The sequence below is a fragment of the Stegostoma tigrinum genome, chromosome 15 (assembly GCF_030684315.1).
Source record: "Stegostoma tigrinum isolate sSteTig4 chromosome 15, sSteTig4.hap1, whole genome shotgun sequence".
Classification (NCBI taxonomy): domain Eukaryota; kingdom Metazoa; phylum Chordata; class Chondrichthyes; order Orectolobiformes; family Stegostomatidae; genus Stegostoma; species Stegostoma tigrinum.
In genome coordinates this window covers 17,271,257-17,289,800 of record NC_081368.1, presented here as the reverse complement: position 1 = coordinate 17,289,800, position 18,544 = coordinate 17,271,257, and the positions used below count along the sequence as shown (strand labels likewise).

Here is an 18,544-nt window from a genome sequence, read left to right as displayed (position 1 = left end):
CACATTTGGAATGAGCTACCAATGCAAGTGGTGGAGGCGGGTACAATTACAACATTTAAAAACATCTGGATGGGAATATGAATTGAAGGATTTAGAAAGATATGGGCGAAATGCTGGCACATATGACGAGGTCAGATTGGGATGTCTTGTTGGTGCATATGAGTTGGATGAAGGGTCTGTCTTTATCTTGTATCATTCTGTATAACATAGACAATGTGTTGCCAGCCGCCTTCACAGACCTGTGGACATGAACCTCAAGATGTCACTGAAAGAAAGAGAGGGAGAGTGTGTGTGTGTGTGTGTGTGTGTGTGTGTGTGTGTGTGTGTGTGTGTGTGTGTGTGTGTGTGTGTGTGTGTGTGTGTGTGTGTGTGAGAGTGTATAGTGTGACGGGGTCACCTGTAGTCTGACATGAACCGAATATTCCGGTTAAAGCCGTCCTTATGGATGCCGAATTGGCTATCACCCTTTGCTCGATGACTGTACGTTGTTGTGTATCCTGAAGTCCACCTTAGAGCACGTTTACCCGAAGGTCCAGGGCTGAAATGTCCTTACAGAGACCAGGCAACAATGGCCAAAGAGGGATGTTCTGTCCCAGCGATTAGTTGATTAATTGACTATATTGTCAGATGTACTGAAATACAGTGAAAGTCTTTGTTTATGAGCTGTACAGGCAGATCACAGCAGGCAAAGGATATACAGATCGAAAAGAATTAGTGGCATATAGGTTACATTATTTGAGGCTAGGGCCCATTCAACAGTCTGATAATGGCTGGAAAGAAGCTGTTCCTGAATCTGCATGTGCGTGTATTCAGTCTTCAGTATTTTCTGCCTGACAGCAGAGATCATGACCGGCATGCACTGGCTCTTCGATGATGTTGGCCATCTTTCTGCAGCAGCAAACCATGTAAATAGAGTCCGTGGATGGAAGAGATAACAAGGTGTTGAGCTGGATGAACCCAGTAGGCCAAGCAGCATCAGAGGAGCAGGACAGCTGACGTTTTGGGCCTGGGCCCTTAACATAGAAACATAGAACATTACAGCGCAGTACAGGCCCTTCAGCCTTCAATGTTGTGCCGACCTGTCATACCAATCCGAAGCGCATCTAACCTACACTATTCCATGTACATCCATATGCTTGTCCAATGACGACTTAAATGTACCTAAAGTTGGCGAATCTACTACCGTTGCAGGCAAAGCGTTCCATTCCCTTACTACCCTCTGAGTGAAGAAACTACCTCTGACATCTGTCCTATATCTTTCACCCCTCAATTTAAAGCTATGCCCCCTTGTGCTTGCCGTCACCATCCTCGGAAAAAGGCTCTCCCTATCCACCCTATCTAACCCACTGATTATTTTATATGTCTCAATTAAGTCACCTGTCAACCTTCTTCTCTCTCACGAAAACAGCCTCAAGTCCCTCAGCCTTTCCTCGTAAGACCTTCCCTCCATACCAGGCAACATCCTAGTAAATCTCCTCAGCACCCTTTCCAAAGCTTCCACATCCTTCTTATAATGCGGTGACCAGAACTGTACGCAATACTCCAAGTGCGGCCACACCAGAGTTTTGTACAGCTGCAGCATAACCTCATGGTTCCGGAACTCGATCCCTCTATTAATAAAAGCTAAAACACTGTATGCCTTCTTAACAACCCTGTCAACCTGGGTGGCAACTTTCAAGGATCTGTGTACATGGACACCGAGATCTCTCTGCTCATCTACACTACCAAGAATCTTACTATTAGCCCAGTACCTTGCTATCTGAGTCGATTATAACCCCTGTGGATGGAAGGTTGGCTTTCATGGTAGTACGGGCCATGCACACAACCTTTATAGTTTCTTACAGTCCCAGGCAGAGCAGTTGCCACACCAGGCCGTTATGCACCCAGATTGTATGCTTTCAGTAGTGCATCTCCAGAAGTTGGTGAGAGACCTTATGGACATGCCACATTTCCTGAGCCACTTGAGGTAGAAGAAACGTTGACAGTCCTTCTTGACAGTCACATTTAAGTGGAAAATCCAGGACAAGTCTTAGGTTATCATCACTCCGAGGAACTTTATGCTGTTCACCCTCTCAACGTCAGTTATGCTGATGTAGGTGGGGCCGTGTTTTCCACTCTTCTCTTTGAAGTCGATATCAATTCTTTTGTCTTGCCAGTGTTGAGAGACGGATTGTTTCCATTGCACCACAGCACCAAGCCCTCTGTCTCCCATTGTTAGATATCTGTCCCGCTGCATGGTTTTGTCAGTGAACTTGTAGATGGCATTTGTTCAGAATTTGGCAACACAGTCCTAGGTGTACAGGGAGTACAGTAGGGGCCTCCAGTGTTGAATGTTGTCGTGGAGGAGGCGCAGTTATCTAGCCTCACTGATTGCGGCCTATGGGTCAGAAACCTTATGATCCAGTTGCAGAGGGTGGAGCCAAGACCAAGACCACGCAGTTTGAAGATTAGATTGGAGGGGATATTGGCGTTGAAGACAGATCTGTAGTTAACGAGCAGGAGACTGACATGTGTGTCTTTGTTCTCCAGATGTTCCAGGAATGTTTGCTGGGCTAGGGATATCCTCTGTGGATCTGTTATGTTGGTAGGCAAACTGTAGGGGATTGAGGTAGTTTGGGAGACTGGAGTTGATGTAGGGCATGACCAGCCTCTCAAAGCACTTCATGATTATTGAAGCCAGAGTACTAGGCTGTAGTCATTAAGGCACATTGCATGTGTTTTCTTGCGTACAGGGTTGATGGTGGTCTTCTTGAAGCAGGTGTGGACTTCAGCTTGTAGGAGCAAGAGGTTGAAGATGTTGGTACCACCAGTTGACCCGCACAGGATCTGGGAGCTCGGCCAGGGACACCATCTGTGCCTGTTGCTTTCTTTGGGTTGACTCCTGGGAAGACTTCAGTGGTCAAGGACATTTGGCCTCGGATCTTTGGGTAAATGTCCTACAGGGTGGACTTCAGGATACACAACAATGCACAGTCGTCGAGCAAAAGCTCATAGCCAAGTTTGGTACCCGTGAGGATGGCCTCATCTGGGACCTTGTGTTCATATCACAATACAGGTGACTCCACCGTAGTGTACATTCCCACACACACACACACACACACACACACACACACACACACACACACCCTCTCTCATACACACACTGTCTCTCAAGCACACACAGTCTCTCTCTTTCTCTTCCTGTCTCTCTCTGACACACATACACTGTCCGTCTCTCTGTCCCTCACTTTCTCTCTCACACACACACACTCTCTCTCTCTCTCTCTCTATCTATCTCTCTCTTCCCCTCTCTCACACACACTCTTTCTCCATCCCCACAAACACACACTGTCTCTCTGTCTTTCTCTCCCACATGCACACACTGTCTCTTCCACACACAGACACTCTGTCTCTCTCCCTCCCCTTATACACACACACTCTCCCTCTCCCCCTCCCCCCCCACACTCGTGCACACACACACCATGTAAATTTATGGGGTGAATTTATATTTGCTGATAAATTCTAGTTTGTTCAAAAAGCACACAATTTACAGACAGTCACTGTGTTGTGTTATAAATTCCTACTTTAGAAATAAAACCAGCCTGACTCCAAACCAAAGCACAAACATATGTTCTAAACGAGGCCTCACCCCTAACATGCATTGTCTGACCTAAAATATCACCTCTTCTTCATGCTCATAAAACCTTTAGTTCTCTTAGGGCTGTGATTTGCATGGAATTTGGGGATTTGCATATACATATTAACCAGTTAAAACCTTCTAACTGACTAAAGATTTAACAACATTTTAAGTTTGCTTGATAAATGCTCATCTGTGGTGTGATCTTTTGATCTTTTACTGATAAATTCTTTGCCTGATACCACATCTCTCAGTAACATTTGAAGAAGGAGTGAGGCTGTGAAAGTTTGTGTTTTCAAATAATGCCTTTGGACTATAACCTGGTGTCATGTGATTTCTGACTTTGTCCACCTCTGTCCGATACTGGCACCTCCACATCATGGCTACTTCTGGATAATCAGTAGATTCTAAATTTAGTAGTATCACCCTTTTCTTTGTAGGGATATGTCCACATTGTGCCCGTGCAGTCTCACTTTTGAGTGCCTTTTATTGATTTGCCACTGATGTTTGTTCAGACAGCTGTATCCAGTCAACTCTTTTTCAGATTAACATCTAGTTTTGTAAGATTTACTTTCCCCAATTTGGAGTTTTTACTTCTGTTCTTTCTTGCGCCACACACTTTTTAACTTTTGCTTTCTTTGTCTTTGACAGTAATTGTGCTAACTTTTTGCATCCTGCTCACTGTTCTGAATTTGACCTTGGATTCTCATTCCCCTGCCAATGTAGTTTGCACTTTCTCACCAGCAGTAACAAGCCCTGACTAGGGTATTTATCCCAGTCCTTGGGGAGCTGATGACCGAGTGGTATTATCGCTGAATGGTTAAGCTAGAGACCTAGACAATGTTCTGGGGACCTGGATTCGAAACCCGCCATATTAAGCAGTTAAGACCCAATGTCATTGCTGTGGGTGTGGAGTCACATATAGGCCAGAGCAGATAGGGATGGCAGTTTCTTTCTCTAAAGGGCATAAGTGAACCAGATGGGTTTTTTTCCTGACAATGGATTCATGGTCATCACTAGATTCTTAATTCTAGATTTTCATTGAATTCAAATTCCACCATCCATCATGACAGGGTTTGAACTTGGATCCCCAGAACATTACTTGGGTCTCTGGATTAATTTTCCAGTGATAATACCAGTAGGCCATTGCCTCCCGTATTACTGGGAGTAGTGTTAAAACCATTGTTTTCGAAGTGCTTCCTTTCAATATCCTAATTAGGTCCCTGAAATCTGCTTTTAGGATGTCATCCCCTTCCTGCCAAAATATTTATAGTAACATGGAATGTAACTGCTTGCTGATCACCTTTCCCTAAAAGAAGGTCCTGTTGCCTTTCCACTGCATCTTTTAACCTGCACTAGGAAGGTAATATACTGTCCGTGAATCATGAGAAAAGAGAAGTTAAGTTTTGTTGCAGCCTTAAATAGTTATGCAAGCTCTGAGAGAACCTGTAGCTAGATAATTAGTGGCTGGCTGAAACTGGAATGCTGAAGCTTGAAACAGTTGCTTTCAGGAAGCTTAAATATAGGCCAGCCTGAGTGCAATTTTGACCGCGTTAAATGCTGCTTTGGTTGAACAGAGTGTAAACTGTGAGTTTGATGAGTTGCCGGGAGTGGTGTGAGAAAGTTGTTCCTTTGTTTATTGTTTTCAAAGCAGAGGACATGCAGGCTTAAGGATGTTGGTACAAATGGCAATGAGCAAGGAAACATGTTACAGGTACCAGTGGGACCGGTAGAGCATGAGCATTGGTGAGGAGTGGTTACTGTAGGAGAGACAGAATGAGTGTGAGGTATTGGAGAGAAGATGGTGGCACTCATTCTGTTGGGGTGTACAGGGTCATTGACATTCTTTTTAAAGTTGCAATGCATTCTTCCAGACAGCTGAGTCTGTTTTAACTTGATGGCAACTTTGGATGCAGCTGGAATAGTCTGTTGTCGTGGCCTCCTCTGCTGGTCATGGTGGAAGAGGAAGTCCAACCCCTGCACCAACCAGCCAAGCAGGGCCTCTAGGTCCCTGCCTACAAAGCTGGGCACTGGTTTCCCATAGTCTGCCATGATGTCCTACTCAAACGTCAGGTACAGTGAAGTACCACTCTGGTGCAGTGGCCTTTAAAAGGTAGTGAGGGGCTAAGAGATGCCAGTCTTTTGGCAGATATTCAGTGACAAATACCTAAGTATTTCCTAATGTTGAACTCATTTCGCTGAACTGGGCCATGTAACCCGACCTTGATAGTAAGTATGAATCAATTGAACAAATAATTTGAAATAATGTGTTCTTGGGTTCATGTTATGCTACATGTGACCTCACCATACTTCTGTATCTGTAAAATCTTCCTTACTATCCAGTTTTAACCCCATCACCTTGATAATTTTCGTGAACTCCCTACCTTAATTAGATTGTACAGTTTTGCGTTACTTAATACTTTGGTTAGACCCTTGGTATGCAACTCTTATACCTATCATGTTATTCCAGTCATTTGGTTTGTTTGCAGCATCACCATATTTTTAATTTTTTGTAATTATTAATTTGCCTCATCACTTGTTATTCAGCTGTTGACATTTTATATAACTGTCTGACACTTTTGATCAGCCACAGAGATTTATTATTTGACACTCCACTCACACCATGTGTATGTTCTTTTGAGCTCTCTGCTAGGAAATTCAATGTCTGTGTGTTTCCCTCTCACTTCACCAGATGAAGGGGCTACGCTTGGAAAGCTTGTGATTTCAAATAAACCTGTTGGACGATAATCTAGTGAAGTGTGACTTCTGACTTTGTCATTAATTGTTGTGGAGTCTCCACCATAAAGTGTCAAATCTTCTACATGTGCCTTATTTTCATAAGTTCAGGAGTGTCATCCTGCTAGCATGTGATACCATCTGCGTGTCACAAAGTGTAATCCATTGCTGAACAAAGTAGAAATTAGAAAATTTTGCGATACATTTCTAAACAACTGTTTCAGTGGCTAGAAATGATGTAATTTGCTTGGCGCTTTTATCAAGTAATACATGTTAGATTTCAGAAAGAGAACTTGATAGTGAAAATATTTGACACGGATTATTTATCAAAAATACAGGAATTAATTGTTAATATTGTCATAATTGACTTTTCCTTATAATCACAGGTTCCTGAAAATCTGCAGGGTAGAGGAAGGAGGATGGGTGGAAGAAGTTTCTCCTGGTTACCTGCCATACTATTCATTGGATAATGGCAAGACCTTTGGAGAAACAGCATCATCAGCCAAAAAAAGGTCATTTCTCTAGATGTTCTGTCAGTCCCATGCTAAAGTTACAATGAATGAGTGGAAGAACCCCTGTAGATTATTTAGTACTATTGCAGAGATAACAGTCCAACTTCATGCAAATATGTGCAATTTGCTTGAATATTTTATCCATTACATCTGTTAACTCACGTAGAACAGATAACAGTTTTTGAATTTTGGCATTGATATTTGGCTGTAACCTAGTCTTGATCTTGAGAAATTTCAGTTGAAAATAATTCTGTCATTATGTATTCCTGATACTATAAATATAAACAATGAAAATCTTACTGAGACTTGACTTTCTGGAAAAGTGGCTATACTGGCTCTTGCTTATTTGAGATACATCACTTACTTCACTCATGCCATTTAATATGTTGAAACGAATGTTGCTTGTTTGTCTTGGCGAGTCAGTCGTTTTCGTGGGTATTTTTGTTCTCTTGTTCTAAAAGATTTGATTTCGTAGTATTGGTCTTCCTAGCTCTAACAAATACGTGTTTCATTTGTTACCTACCTTTTTTAACCCTTGCTTTGTTGATAATCATAGATAATCATTGTCTATTCTTTGTCTCTTTTTCTCATATATTCATAATTTTAAAATTCCTGGAAGTACACAATGTAATGTTCTGACAAAAACTAAAACAAATGTCAATATTTTACAAGAAAGATCTATTAAATTTGCATTTGACATTTCATGATTGACATTTAAAGCTGTAAAATATTTTAATATTTTATTTATTTTAATAATATACAATTTATAATAAATAATAGTTAACAATTTTTATTCTTAGCATTTCAGTAATGGTACATATTGCTATTGAACTGTTTTGATTACATACCACATCTAAATGCCATTTTGTTCTTGAATGTAGCTCCCAAAAACTTACTTGACTGTTGATGCAGCCTTAACCAAATATTTTTTCTTTGATTTGATGGTTCTCAAATAATTTTGTCCATGACCCACTTGGCGTACGAAAAGCCCTGTTAACCATCTTCCAGGCCAACTCTTCTGTAAACTGCACTGGCCAGAATTAATGGGAAGAAAGACGATAATTTTGATGAGAAACCAGTAGAAGTCCTGGTTCCAGGATGGAGTCTCCTTTTAGGCCCACATCCTTTTGTTTTTATTCTCACAAGCTCTGAAAATCTGAACTTGCAGTTGAATGTTTAACATTAGCAGAAAACTAAATAGTTGTGCCGTTACTAACTCAAGGCCAGTTTGGTTGAGTTGTGTCACGCAAGTAGCGGTATTAGGGGTATTTTCTTTAATGACTGCAGCCATGATGTTGTACCGCAGCGGTTTGCATTACAGACCATCCCGCAGACCACCAAGGAGGAAGCAGTTATCCATGGTCCATTTTACTTTAAGCCATTTGTTTGCTACACCTGTATTTGTGTTGTACCTTGGATACACAATGTTACATAAGAGAAATGAAAAATAATCACAAAATACAAAAGTTTGAGGTCAAGGTTTCATTTGGTATATCTGACCAATATGGCTAATTTCATCTTTACCTGCCTTTGTAAAGTAAGATTGTGCTGACATAAGGCCAAATAATATAAAAAGGATTGAAAGAATTATTTCGTGATAATGGGAACTGCAGATGCTGGAGAATCCAAGATAATGAAATGTGAGGCTGGATGAACACAGCAGGCCCAGCAGCATCTCAGGAGCACAAAAGCTGACATTTCGGGCCTAGACCCTTCATTTGAGAGGGGGATGGGGTGAGGGTTCTGGAATAAATAGGGAGAGAGGGGGAGGCGGACCGAAGATGGAGAGAAAAGAAGATAGGTGGAGAGGAGAGTATAGGTGGGGAGGTAGGGAGGGGATAGGTCAGTCCAGGGACGACAGACAGGTCAAGGAGGTGGGATGAGGTTAGTAGGTAGGAGATGGAGGTGCGGCTTGGGGTGGGAGGAAGGGATGGGTGAGAGGAAGAACAGGTTAGGGAGGCAGAGACAGGTTGGACTGGTTTTGGGATGCAGTGGGGGGAGGGGATGAACTGGGCTGGTTTTGGGATGCAGTGGGGGAAGGGGAGATGTTGAAGCTGGTGAAGTCCACATTGATACCATTGGGCTGCAGGGTTCCCAAGCGGAATATGAGTTGCTGTTCCTGCAACCTTCGGTTTACATTGTTTCGTTAGTAATTCTTCCTGGTTACATCTTCCAGTGTGAAGTGATTTTCAGTTTTGTAGCTAGTTCATTTGCGGCCTTTAAATTCCAAGTGCAGTATTTTCTTGTATTTGGTGATGTTGTGAGTCAAGTGTCACCCAGCTCATATGTAATGTCATCGAGGTAATGCAAAAATTTAAACAAACTGGAGCAGTTGTGACACCAAGAAACAAATAGTTTTATATATAACATTTCTAGAAAGTTATTTTAATTGCCAGAAATGTATCTAGGTTCCTTGGAATATTCATTCACCTGTAGTTGTCAGATTTGTTAAAATGCTTATTAGAGGCATTGTTTTCTCAATCACATTTCTAAATGTTGGTAATATATTCTTAAAGCCGGGTGCAACTTGCTTACATTCTGATATGTGTATATACAATATCTTCAAATTCTTTTCATCAGAATTCATGAACACGTATATTCCATTACTGAAGGAGTTTGCCTATTAATGATTACCAAAGACTCAATAAAATCTGTTAAAATGGAATGTTACAAAATATATCTAACTTTCAATTCACATACTGATACACTCAGAAGTGGTAATGCAGATGTTTTCAGTTTACGTAACTTTTTGTCAGTCATTTCCCTAATCAGGAATATTGCATATTGAGTCTATTTTGGATAATAGCTTCTTTGAAATTGATGCATTGACTCAACTGGTCATGAATAAATAACCATTTAAAAAAGCATAAAAGGAAGCAATATGTAAGTAGTCACTTTAGGTTTGAAGAGTACTCAACTGTTTTCTTTCTAGATATACTTACCGGTAATGTTTAAAATTGTCAGCAGTAATTAAGGATTTAGGAATCATGCATACTGTCAAAATAATTATAAGGAGCAGATGAAATGCAGCCTGTTTTCTGTTAATAGGGAATCTCCATTAAATTTGTAAAATTTAATCAGAGCTCTTTGATTTTTCTATCACTTCTATTGCAGGTTCAGGAGAAGCAATGCAACATTCCTTTTTAGGTAGGAACTATATTTCTGTAACACAGAATTTAAATAGCTTGATTCTTTTAAGAAACAGGATTTGTTACTCACGGTACTGCTGGAATGTAGGTGTAATTTTTCCCAAATGTTTTGGGAAAACTATTGTCAGGGACCACTCACAGAAAACTGACAGTGTCAGTTAACAGGTAATTTGATCTTTAGCCTTGTTGGTCATGGCACTTCAGGTGCAAATCCTAAGATCGAAAGCTTGCATGATTATAGAAATGCAGGATGAAATTAAAAAGGAAATTAGGAAAGAAAAAAGAAGGTATAATAAATACTGGCAAGTAAAATTAATGAAACATACATGCTTATGAAATAGAAGTTAAAGTAAAACTTTCAACCCCTCAACCCTGCTGCAATATTGAATAAGATCGTAGCTAATCTGTGAGGAGGTAGGAAGAATTGCCAATGCTGGAGTCAGAGATAACACAGTGTCGAGCTGGAGGAACACAGCAGGCCAGGCAGCATCAGCAGAGCAGGAAAGTTGCTGTTTCAGGTCTGGATCATTCTTCAGAAATTGTGGAGGGAGAAGGGCCCTCAGAAATAAATAGAAAGAGGACAGGTGGGACATATCCATCCTGGGCCTCCTCCAGTGTCACAGTGACGCCACCCGGAAACTGGAGGAGCAGCACCTCATATTCCGCCTTAGGAGCCTACAGCCCAATGGCCTAAATGTGGACTTGACCAGTTTCAAAATCGCCCCACCCCCAGCCTCATCCCATGATCAACCCTTCCTGTCATCCCCGCCTCCTTGACTTGACACAACCTGTCCATCTTCTCTCCCACCTATCCGCTCCTCCCACCCCACTGACCAATCCCCACCACTCCCTACCTGCACTCAGCTATCACCATCCCACCTACCTTCCCACTCACCGCTCCACTCTCTATTTATTCCTGAGCACCCTTCCCCCTCCCCATGGCTAATCTGAGTTTGTGTTTTTAATTCCACATTCCTATCTAACACCAATAATCTAAGATTCCCTTGCCTGGAAGATTTGGGGAAAAAAATAGTCAATGACTCTTCATCCAGTGCTTCTGAGGCAGAGAGTTTCAAAGATATGCAACTCCATTGAGAGGAAGATAACAAAGTGTGGGGCTGGATGAACACAGCAGGCCAAGCAGCATCTTAGGAGCACAAAAGCTGACGTTTTGGGCCTAGACCCTTCATCAGAAAAGGGGGACGGCGAGAGGATTCTGAAATAAATAGGGAGAGAGGGGGAGGCGGACTGAAGATGGATAGAGGAGAAGATAGGTGGAGAGGAGAGTATGGGTGGGGAGGTAGGGAGGAGATAGGTCAGTCTGGGGAGGACGAACAGGTCAAGGGGACAGGAAGAGGTTAGTAGGTAGGAAATGGAGGTGTGGCTTGAGGTGAGAGGAGGGGATAGGTGAGAGGAAGAAAAGGTTAGGCAGGCGGAGACGAGCTGGGTTGGTTTTGGGATGCAGTGGGGGAGGGGAGATTTTGAGTCTTGTGAAATCCACATTGATACCATTGGGCTGCAGGGTTCCCAAGCGGAATGTGAGTTGCTGTTCCTGCAACCTACGGGTGGCATCATTATGGCACTGCAGGAGGCCCATGATGGACATGTCATCTAAGGAATGGGAGGGGGAGTTGAAATGGTTCATGACTGGGAGGTGCAGTTGTTTATTGCGAACCGAACGTAGGTGTTCTGCAAAGCGGTCCCCAAGCCTCCGCTTGGTTTATCTCTGATTTAAAAATCCCTGTTCTCTTTTAATTTGCTTTAAACAATTGGGAGGCAACTTGCTATTGATTCAAAGTCACTTTTGGATGCACTAAAAACGTTTATGAAGTACCTTGGGACATTTTTCCATTGAGCTATATAAATGCAAGTTGTTACTGATAGAGTGTAATGAAACATATGCATTGAAAAGTAGATTTTCCATTGTCACTCTATTATGAAATTTCTACCTTTGTGAAAATACTTATTATAGAAGAGCAGAGGGATTTGGCGATAAAAGTTCACAGGTGATTAATGATATCAATGTGTCTCAGCTTGCATTTTGCTTGATTCCATGTAAAAGAAAAAGATATTTTGAATACCTTTAGAAGTGGAAGAACAGATCTGCATAGTTACTGTAACAGTATTGACCATGGTCTTCTAATCATAAACAAAGCCTTGGCATCTGTGTAGTAAGCCATAATTAGTATCATTATTTCTTTGTACACAATGATGCTTTTGTCTTCAAGGCTCTTGTGTGCTTGCCAGATGTCAGCTCTGTAAATGGTTGCAGTGTAGTATTATAAAGGCCTGGTGTTTCAAGGGCAGAATAATATAGAATGTTCTTATTTAAGTTTTCCTGTGCCACCCTGATCTCCCCAACTCTACTGCTTACTTTTTTCCATTCAAATGGAGCATTCTGAAGGATTCTCTGAAACCAGAATTTAAATTTTGTATCATGTTCGAATTGTTCATTTTTACTCTTTACTGGGTTTTGGGGCCTACTGCAAGGCCAACATTTGTTGCCCATCCATAATCACAGTAGGACAAAAGGAGAGAGGAAGTAGGTGAGTGAGGATTATAGTAACATTTAACAGTAAAAATAGAATATTGCACTTTCGTAACCAATTATAATAATTATACGAACCAATATAACTGATACTAATGACACTATAATGATCACTGTAATGATTTGTTAATGTTTAACAATCACCCCTTGAAGCTGGGATCAAAAATGTTCTGATCTCTAGGCTTTTCCTTCTGTTGATTTTTACAGACTGATCGGTGAATGGCAGGTCTCTTTTCCCTGGGTGGGGTGTTTTAGAACTAGGGATATACTTTTAAGATCAAAGGAGAAAGATTTAAAATAAAAAAGACATGAGGGGCAAATTTTTTTAGGCAGAGCCGTTTGTGAATGGAATGAACATCCAGAGGAAGTGGTGAATGCCAGTACAGTTACAATGTTCAAAAGACATTTAGATAAGTACGTGAGTAAGAAGTATTTGGAGGGATATGGGCCAAGCACAGGCAGGTGGGACTAAATTAGTTTGGGATTGTGGTTGGCATGGACTGGTTGGACTGAAGGGTCTGTTTCCATACTATATGATCTAGTTTTTGTTTCAGCTTACTTGATTTGCAGTAATTTCATTTGAGCACTGCTGAGTACCCTAAGGGAAAATAAAATAGCAAATCATATGCTTGGAGCGCCTTGATTTTATTTTATTAGGGCCACTGATTTCAGTAGATCACTAATAGATGACAAGCAATGACAGAACAAATACTTTGAAATGCAGTTGGAATACTTTTTAATGGAAATCATTGTAAATGCATGTCACCAAACATTATTGAGTGCAGAATGAAGTCTTTTTTTTCTGGTAAGGCAACACAAACTGCAAATTTAAATATGAGAGAGTAATGGCAGGAAATATAAAAGCTTTCTTCAAGTAAGTCATCAACAAGAGAGCATTATGTAAATATTATTCACCTACTGTATTGAGGAGATTGGGTTTGACTTAAAGTTTGGTTCGGACTTTTTTGGGTGCGGTTGGTGATTAAGGATTCTGAAATGGTGTCTTCAGTATGTGTTCACATTCTTAATGTGAAACACTATACATACCATGCTTTTAAAGGTAACAGCCTGCACAGGGGACATCCTTTTGCAGACTGGGCAGAACACAAAGGTTATTGACCCAGCTGCCATTTTGAAGCTCTTCAGTTTTTCTGCTGTCTCTCCCATGGTGGAATCTTTTCAGGATTTAAGTTTGAGTTGAGTGATCCATTCTGACTTCCAGCTGTTTGATATTCCAGGTGAGCCAGTAAGATGCCTCATCAAGGTTCAGTGACCTGTGAAGACCATGTCTTGACAGACTGCAGACCTGAACAGAGGGCCTGCACCTTTGGAAAGACAGCAACTTCGCCGCCATAGCTTTGTGCTGATACTACTAGAATGACAGTGCAAAGATGCCTTAATTTTGAGATGTTGGTCCACATTTTGCAGCCCCAATGTTTGTAAACATTGGGAGGTTTACTGCCATTGAGGGCTGCAAAAGCTCTGCAACTTCTGGAGAGCTCAGTTGGCTGCGATCCTGAAGCTTGGTAGCCTGAATGTGCTGTTATCACCACAACCTGCCTTTGAGGAAATAAAAACAGAAGTTGCTGGGAAAGCTCAGCAGATCTGGCAGCATCTGTGAAGAACAAAATCAGAGTTAACGTTTCGGGTCCAGTGACCCGTCCTCAAACTCTGTCTTATGGAAACTTTGGCCAATAGTCCTGCAGTTCCATGATGTTTTAATTCATTTTTTCTTTAAGAGCTGCTTTCAGTAGGTGCACTGACTACTCAAGAGAACATTCCTTTAAATTATTATGGGGAGACCAGTTCCTCTTAATTCCCAACTCTTGTGTATCTCTAACTCCTCAATCTTGAATATTTGGATGCAATGCCAGAGGGAGGGTCGGGTAGGAGTGTTTGGGAAAAGAGCTAGAACTGTCGGTCCAAGTTGTAATTAAAGCAGCATCAAGTAAGAAATTTCAAACAGTCATGAAATACTTACCTACTATCGAGCTGAAAACAATGGTTAGCGTGTGACATCAAAAGTGGACGGGAGTACACAACCTCTCAACTGACATTGCTGCTGGACAACATTTCAGTAAGGAGAGCAGATTACTGCTGCACGGTGTAAACAATATGATGATATACTTGTTCAGTCAAGATCTGGCCTACTATTTTTAATAAGATAAGTTGTGGCCAGAATTGCACATCACTCCTGGTCACCACTGTGGAACACATAAGGCTCTCACTGCAGGAGGACAAAGATATCAACAGAGGAACTAGGAGCAGGTATGAGCCACTCGGCCTCTTAAGCCTGTTCCACCATTCAGAATGATCATGGCTGATTTGATTACTCCACATTCCTACGTAGCCCAATAATCTTCAACTCCCTTGTTAGTCAAGAATCTATTTCTGCCCTAAAAGTACTCAAAGGATTCTGTTTCCACTGCCTTTTGAAGAAGAAACATGCAAAGAATGACATTCCTCTTGATAGAAAAAAAAAGATAGAAAACATATCTTCTTATGACACAATTGGGAAAGGCAGGTGTGCTGCATGCCTCCTTAACTGCTCTATTAACCTTTCCTGCCACCTTCAGAGATCTGTGGACAAGCACCTGAAGATCCCACTGTTCATTTAAACATGCTAAACCCAGGCACGATGACCAGGGTCTGCAGAACCAGAGTCACAGTTTAAAGATGTGAAGTAGGCATTTAGGACTGAGATGAAGAGAAATTTCTTGGTGCACAGAATTGTGAGCCTGTTTAATTCTCTGCAACTGAAAGCAGTTGAGGCAAAAACATTGAATGTTGACAAGAAGGAATTAGGTATTGTTAATAGGACTAAAGATATCAAAATGTAAGGGGAGAAAGTGAGAACAAGGTTTTGAGTTGGATGAGCAGCCATGATCATATTGAAAGGTGATGTGAGCTCAAATGGCCTAGTGCTGCACCTTCTTTTTCTATATTTCACTGTATTTTCATTTTAGTCAAATAATTGGACATGGGATCATACTACCACAGCAGCTGGAATTTAAACCTGGACCTTCTGGTGCATACATAAGGACATACACTGTACCATAAAATTGTCTTGTTCCCTGTCTACACTCAGGCTAATTTTCACCCAGTCAACCCAAATCAACATATCTCATCAACTGTCCCTGTTATGGACCATTCTAAACCCCCTCAAAATATATTAAAACTTTTTAAATTAATTTTAGTGGTAGATGTAAGTGCATTCCAGATGGCTATTTGATTGTTCAAACTACTAGGCTTGAAACAAAACACACTTTATTCACACAGTAAAATTAAAATACAGACAAAATAAAAAGAAAATAATTGGCTTAACTGTTACTCTATCAAAATACTTAACAAAGTAGCATATAGTACGACTAATTAACTGTTCCAGTCTAGTAACATCCCACAAACACATTGTTGACAAAGAAAAATTCAGTCAACTAAATTAACTCACATGCAATTTTAACAGCAGGAAGAGAACCCCAGCTTTTAGCTGCGGAATAACAGCTTCCACAACTAGCTCCAAGATCCCAGCAGCTGCTACTGAAGGATAAAACTAAAAAAAACCTGGCTCTGTGAGAGCCTGATTCCATCCATTCAGGCTGCTTCTATTGTTCTAACTTAAAAAGAACCCAAGGGCTCGCAAGCTATTTATTTCATTGATGTTACTTCATTCATTCACGGGATGAGGGCATCACTGGCTGGTCAGCATTTATTGCCCATCCCTAATTGCCCGGAGGCCAATTGAGAGTCAACCACATTGCTGTGCGTCAAGAGTCACATGTAGGCTCAACCAGGTAAGGATGGTAGTTTCCTTCCCTAAAGAACATTAGTGAACCAGATGGGTTTTTCTGACAATCGACAATGGATTCATGGTCATCAGTTCTGTCTCAACCTTCGATCCAACAAAAAAAAAGGACAAAATACATTGCTTAAAGCCGTAGTATAATCATGTATCCTAGTTCCATTTTATTTCAGGTATCCCTGCCAGATTCTGCAAGATGATAACATAAGCTATCTTTCTCTAATACTTAAATTTTCACCTCTTAATTTTTTCATCATATTTTGCTGTATTTTATATTCTGTTCAATCTTTTGACCTGCCATCTTTCTTTAAGTATATGTTTTTTTCTTTAAGTTTGACACCATTGTTAACTTCTTAGTAAAACACAAATTATGACCAATATGAATGCTTTGCAGGCAGTTTGTTACTTGATAGGCTAGGCAAGTGCAGATCATATGTGTACGTTGTTTGGTTGATATAAAATTAGAGATAGAACATAGAACTTATAAATAATACAGTGCAGAACAGGCCCTTTGGCCCACGATGTTGCACCAACCTGTGAACTAATCTAAGCCCATCCCCCTACACTATCCCATCATTATCCATATGCTTATCCAAGGACTGTTCAAATGCTCCTAATGCAGCTGAGTTAACTACATTGGCAGGCAGGGCGTTCCACGCCCTTACCACTCTCTGAGTAAAGAACCTGCCTCTGACATCTGTCTTAAATCTATCACCCCCAATTTGTAGCTATGCCCCCTCGTACCATCTGACATTATCATCCAAGGAAAAAGACTCTCACTGCCCACCCTATCTAATCCTCTGATCATCTTGTATGTCTCCATTAAATCCCCTCTTAGTCTTCTTCTCTCCAATGAGAACAGACCCAAGCCCCTCAGCCTTTCTTCGTAAGACTTTCGCTCCAGACCAGGCAACATCGTGGTAAATCTCCTCTGCACCGTTTCCGATGCTTCCACATCCTTCCTATAATGGGGCGACCAGAACTATACGCAATATTCCAAGTGCGACCGCACTAGCGTTTTGTACGGTTGCAGCATGACATCACGGCTCTGGAAGTCAATCCTCTACCAGTAAAACCTAACACACCGTAAGCCTTCTTAACAGCATTATCAACCTGGGTGGCAACTTTCAGGGATCTATATACATGGACACCAAGATCCCTCTGCACATCCATGCTACCAAGAATCTTTCCATTGACCCAGTATTCTGCCTTCCTATTATTCTTCCCAAAGTGAATCATCTCACATTTATCCACATTGAACTCCATTTGCCACCTTTCAGCCCAATTCTGCAGTTTATCCAGGTCTCCCTGCAACCTGCAACATTCTTCCACACTGTCCACCTCTCCACCTACTTTAATGTCATCTGCAAACTTACTAACTCATCCACCTATGCCTGCGTCCAAGTCATTTATAAAAATGACAAACAGCAGTGATCCCAAAACAGATCCTTGAGGCACATCACCAGTAACTGGACTCCAGGCTGAATATTTTCCATCAACCACCACTCATTGCTTTCTTACAGAAAGCTAGTTTCTAATCCAAACTGCTAAATCTCCCTCAATTCCATGCTTTCGTATTTTCTCCAATAGCCTACCATGTGGAGCCTCATCAAAGGCTTTACTGAAGTCCATGTACAGCACTTCATCTGCCCTACCCTCATTCACATGCTTGGTCACCTTCTCAAAAAATTCAGTGAAGTTTGTGAGACATGATTTTGGCAAATTGCGATTAACTAAGCCTATATAGCACTTCAGGATGACATAGATGAGCAGGATGAACTGTTAGGTGTATAAAGTGGGTTGGGGCCCTTGTGGTGCTTTGGGAATGTACCTATCATTTGTCCTGGAGGCCTGGTTTCCAGCCCCACATGCTCCAGATGTGTGTATTAACAACTCTGAAGAAGTTGATTGCAAAAATATCTCCAAAATGAGAACACATACTCAATCAAAATACACTGCAGTGTTTGAACAAATAAAACCCATCAAATGGCTTAAGTTTATAATTTGCTGAATGTACAGATGTCAGTAGATAAAGCGATTAAGAAAAGCAATTACATTTTGCATTTCAAAAGAGTGACTTGCATTTCCATATTGCCTTCCATGTTCTCAGAATATTTAAAAGCCTTTACACCCAATGAAGTAATTTAAAGTGATGACATATCAGAAGTGCTTATTTGAACACCT

General features: G+C 41.2%; 1 protein-coding gene across 10 annotated transcripts in view; it reads left to right on the top strand.

Annotated features, from left to right (window-relative positions):
* ar (androgen receptor) overlaps positions 1–18,544 on the top strand; it is a 206,923-nt gene that overhangs the window by 51,869 nt on the left and 136,510 nt on the right. For 7 of the 10 annotated variants that reach the window (XM_048544313.2, XM_048544312.2, XM_048544310.2 and 4 more), the window contains 2 exons: positions 6,739–6,864; positions 9,979–10,011. The exons of 1 other annotated variant lie outside the window; for it this stretch is intronic. In XM_048544313.2, coding sequence (XP_048400270.1) covers positions 6,739–6,864; positions 9,979–10,011 — 159 coding nt within the window. Of the gene's footprint in view, positions 1–6,738; positions 6,865–9,978; positions 10,012–12,455; positions 12,560–18,544 lie in introns of those variants that run through there. 2 more of the 10 variants (XM_048544314.2, XM_048544318.2) reach the window with 2 other exon arrangements.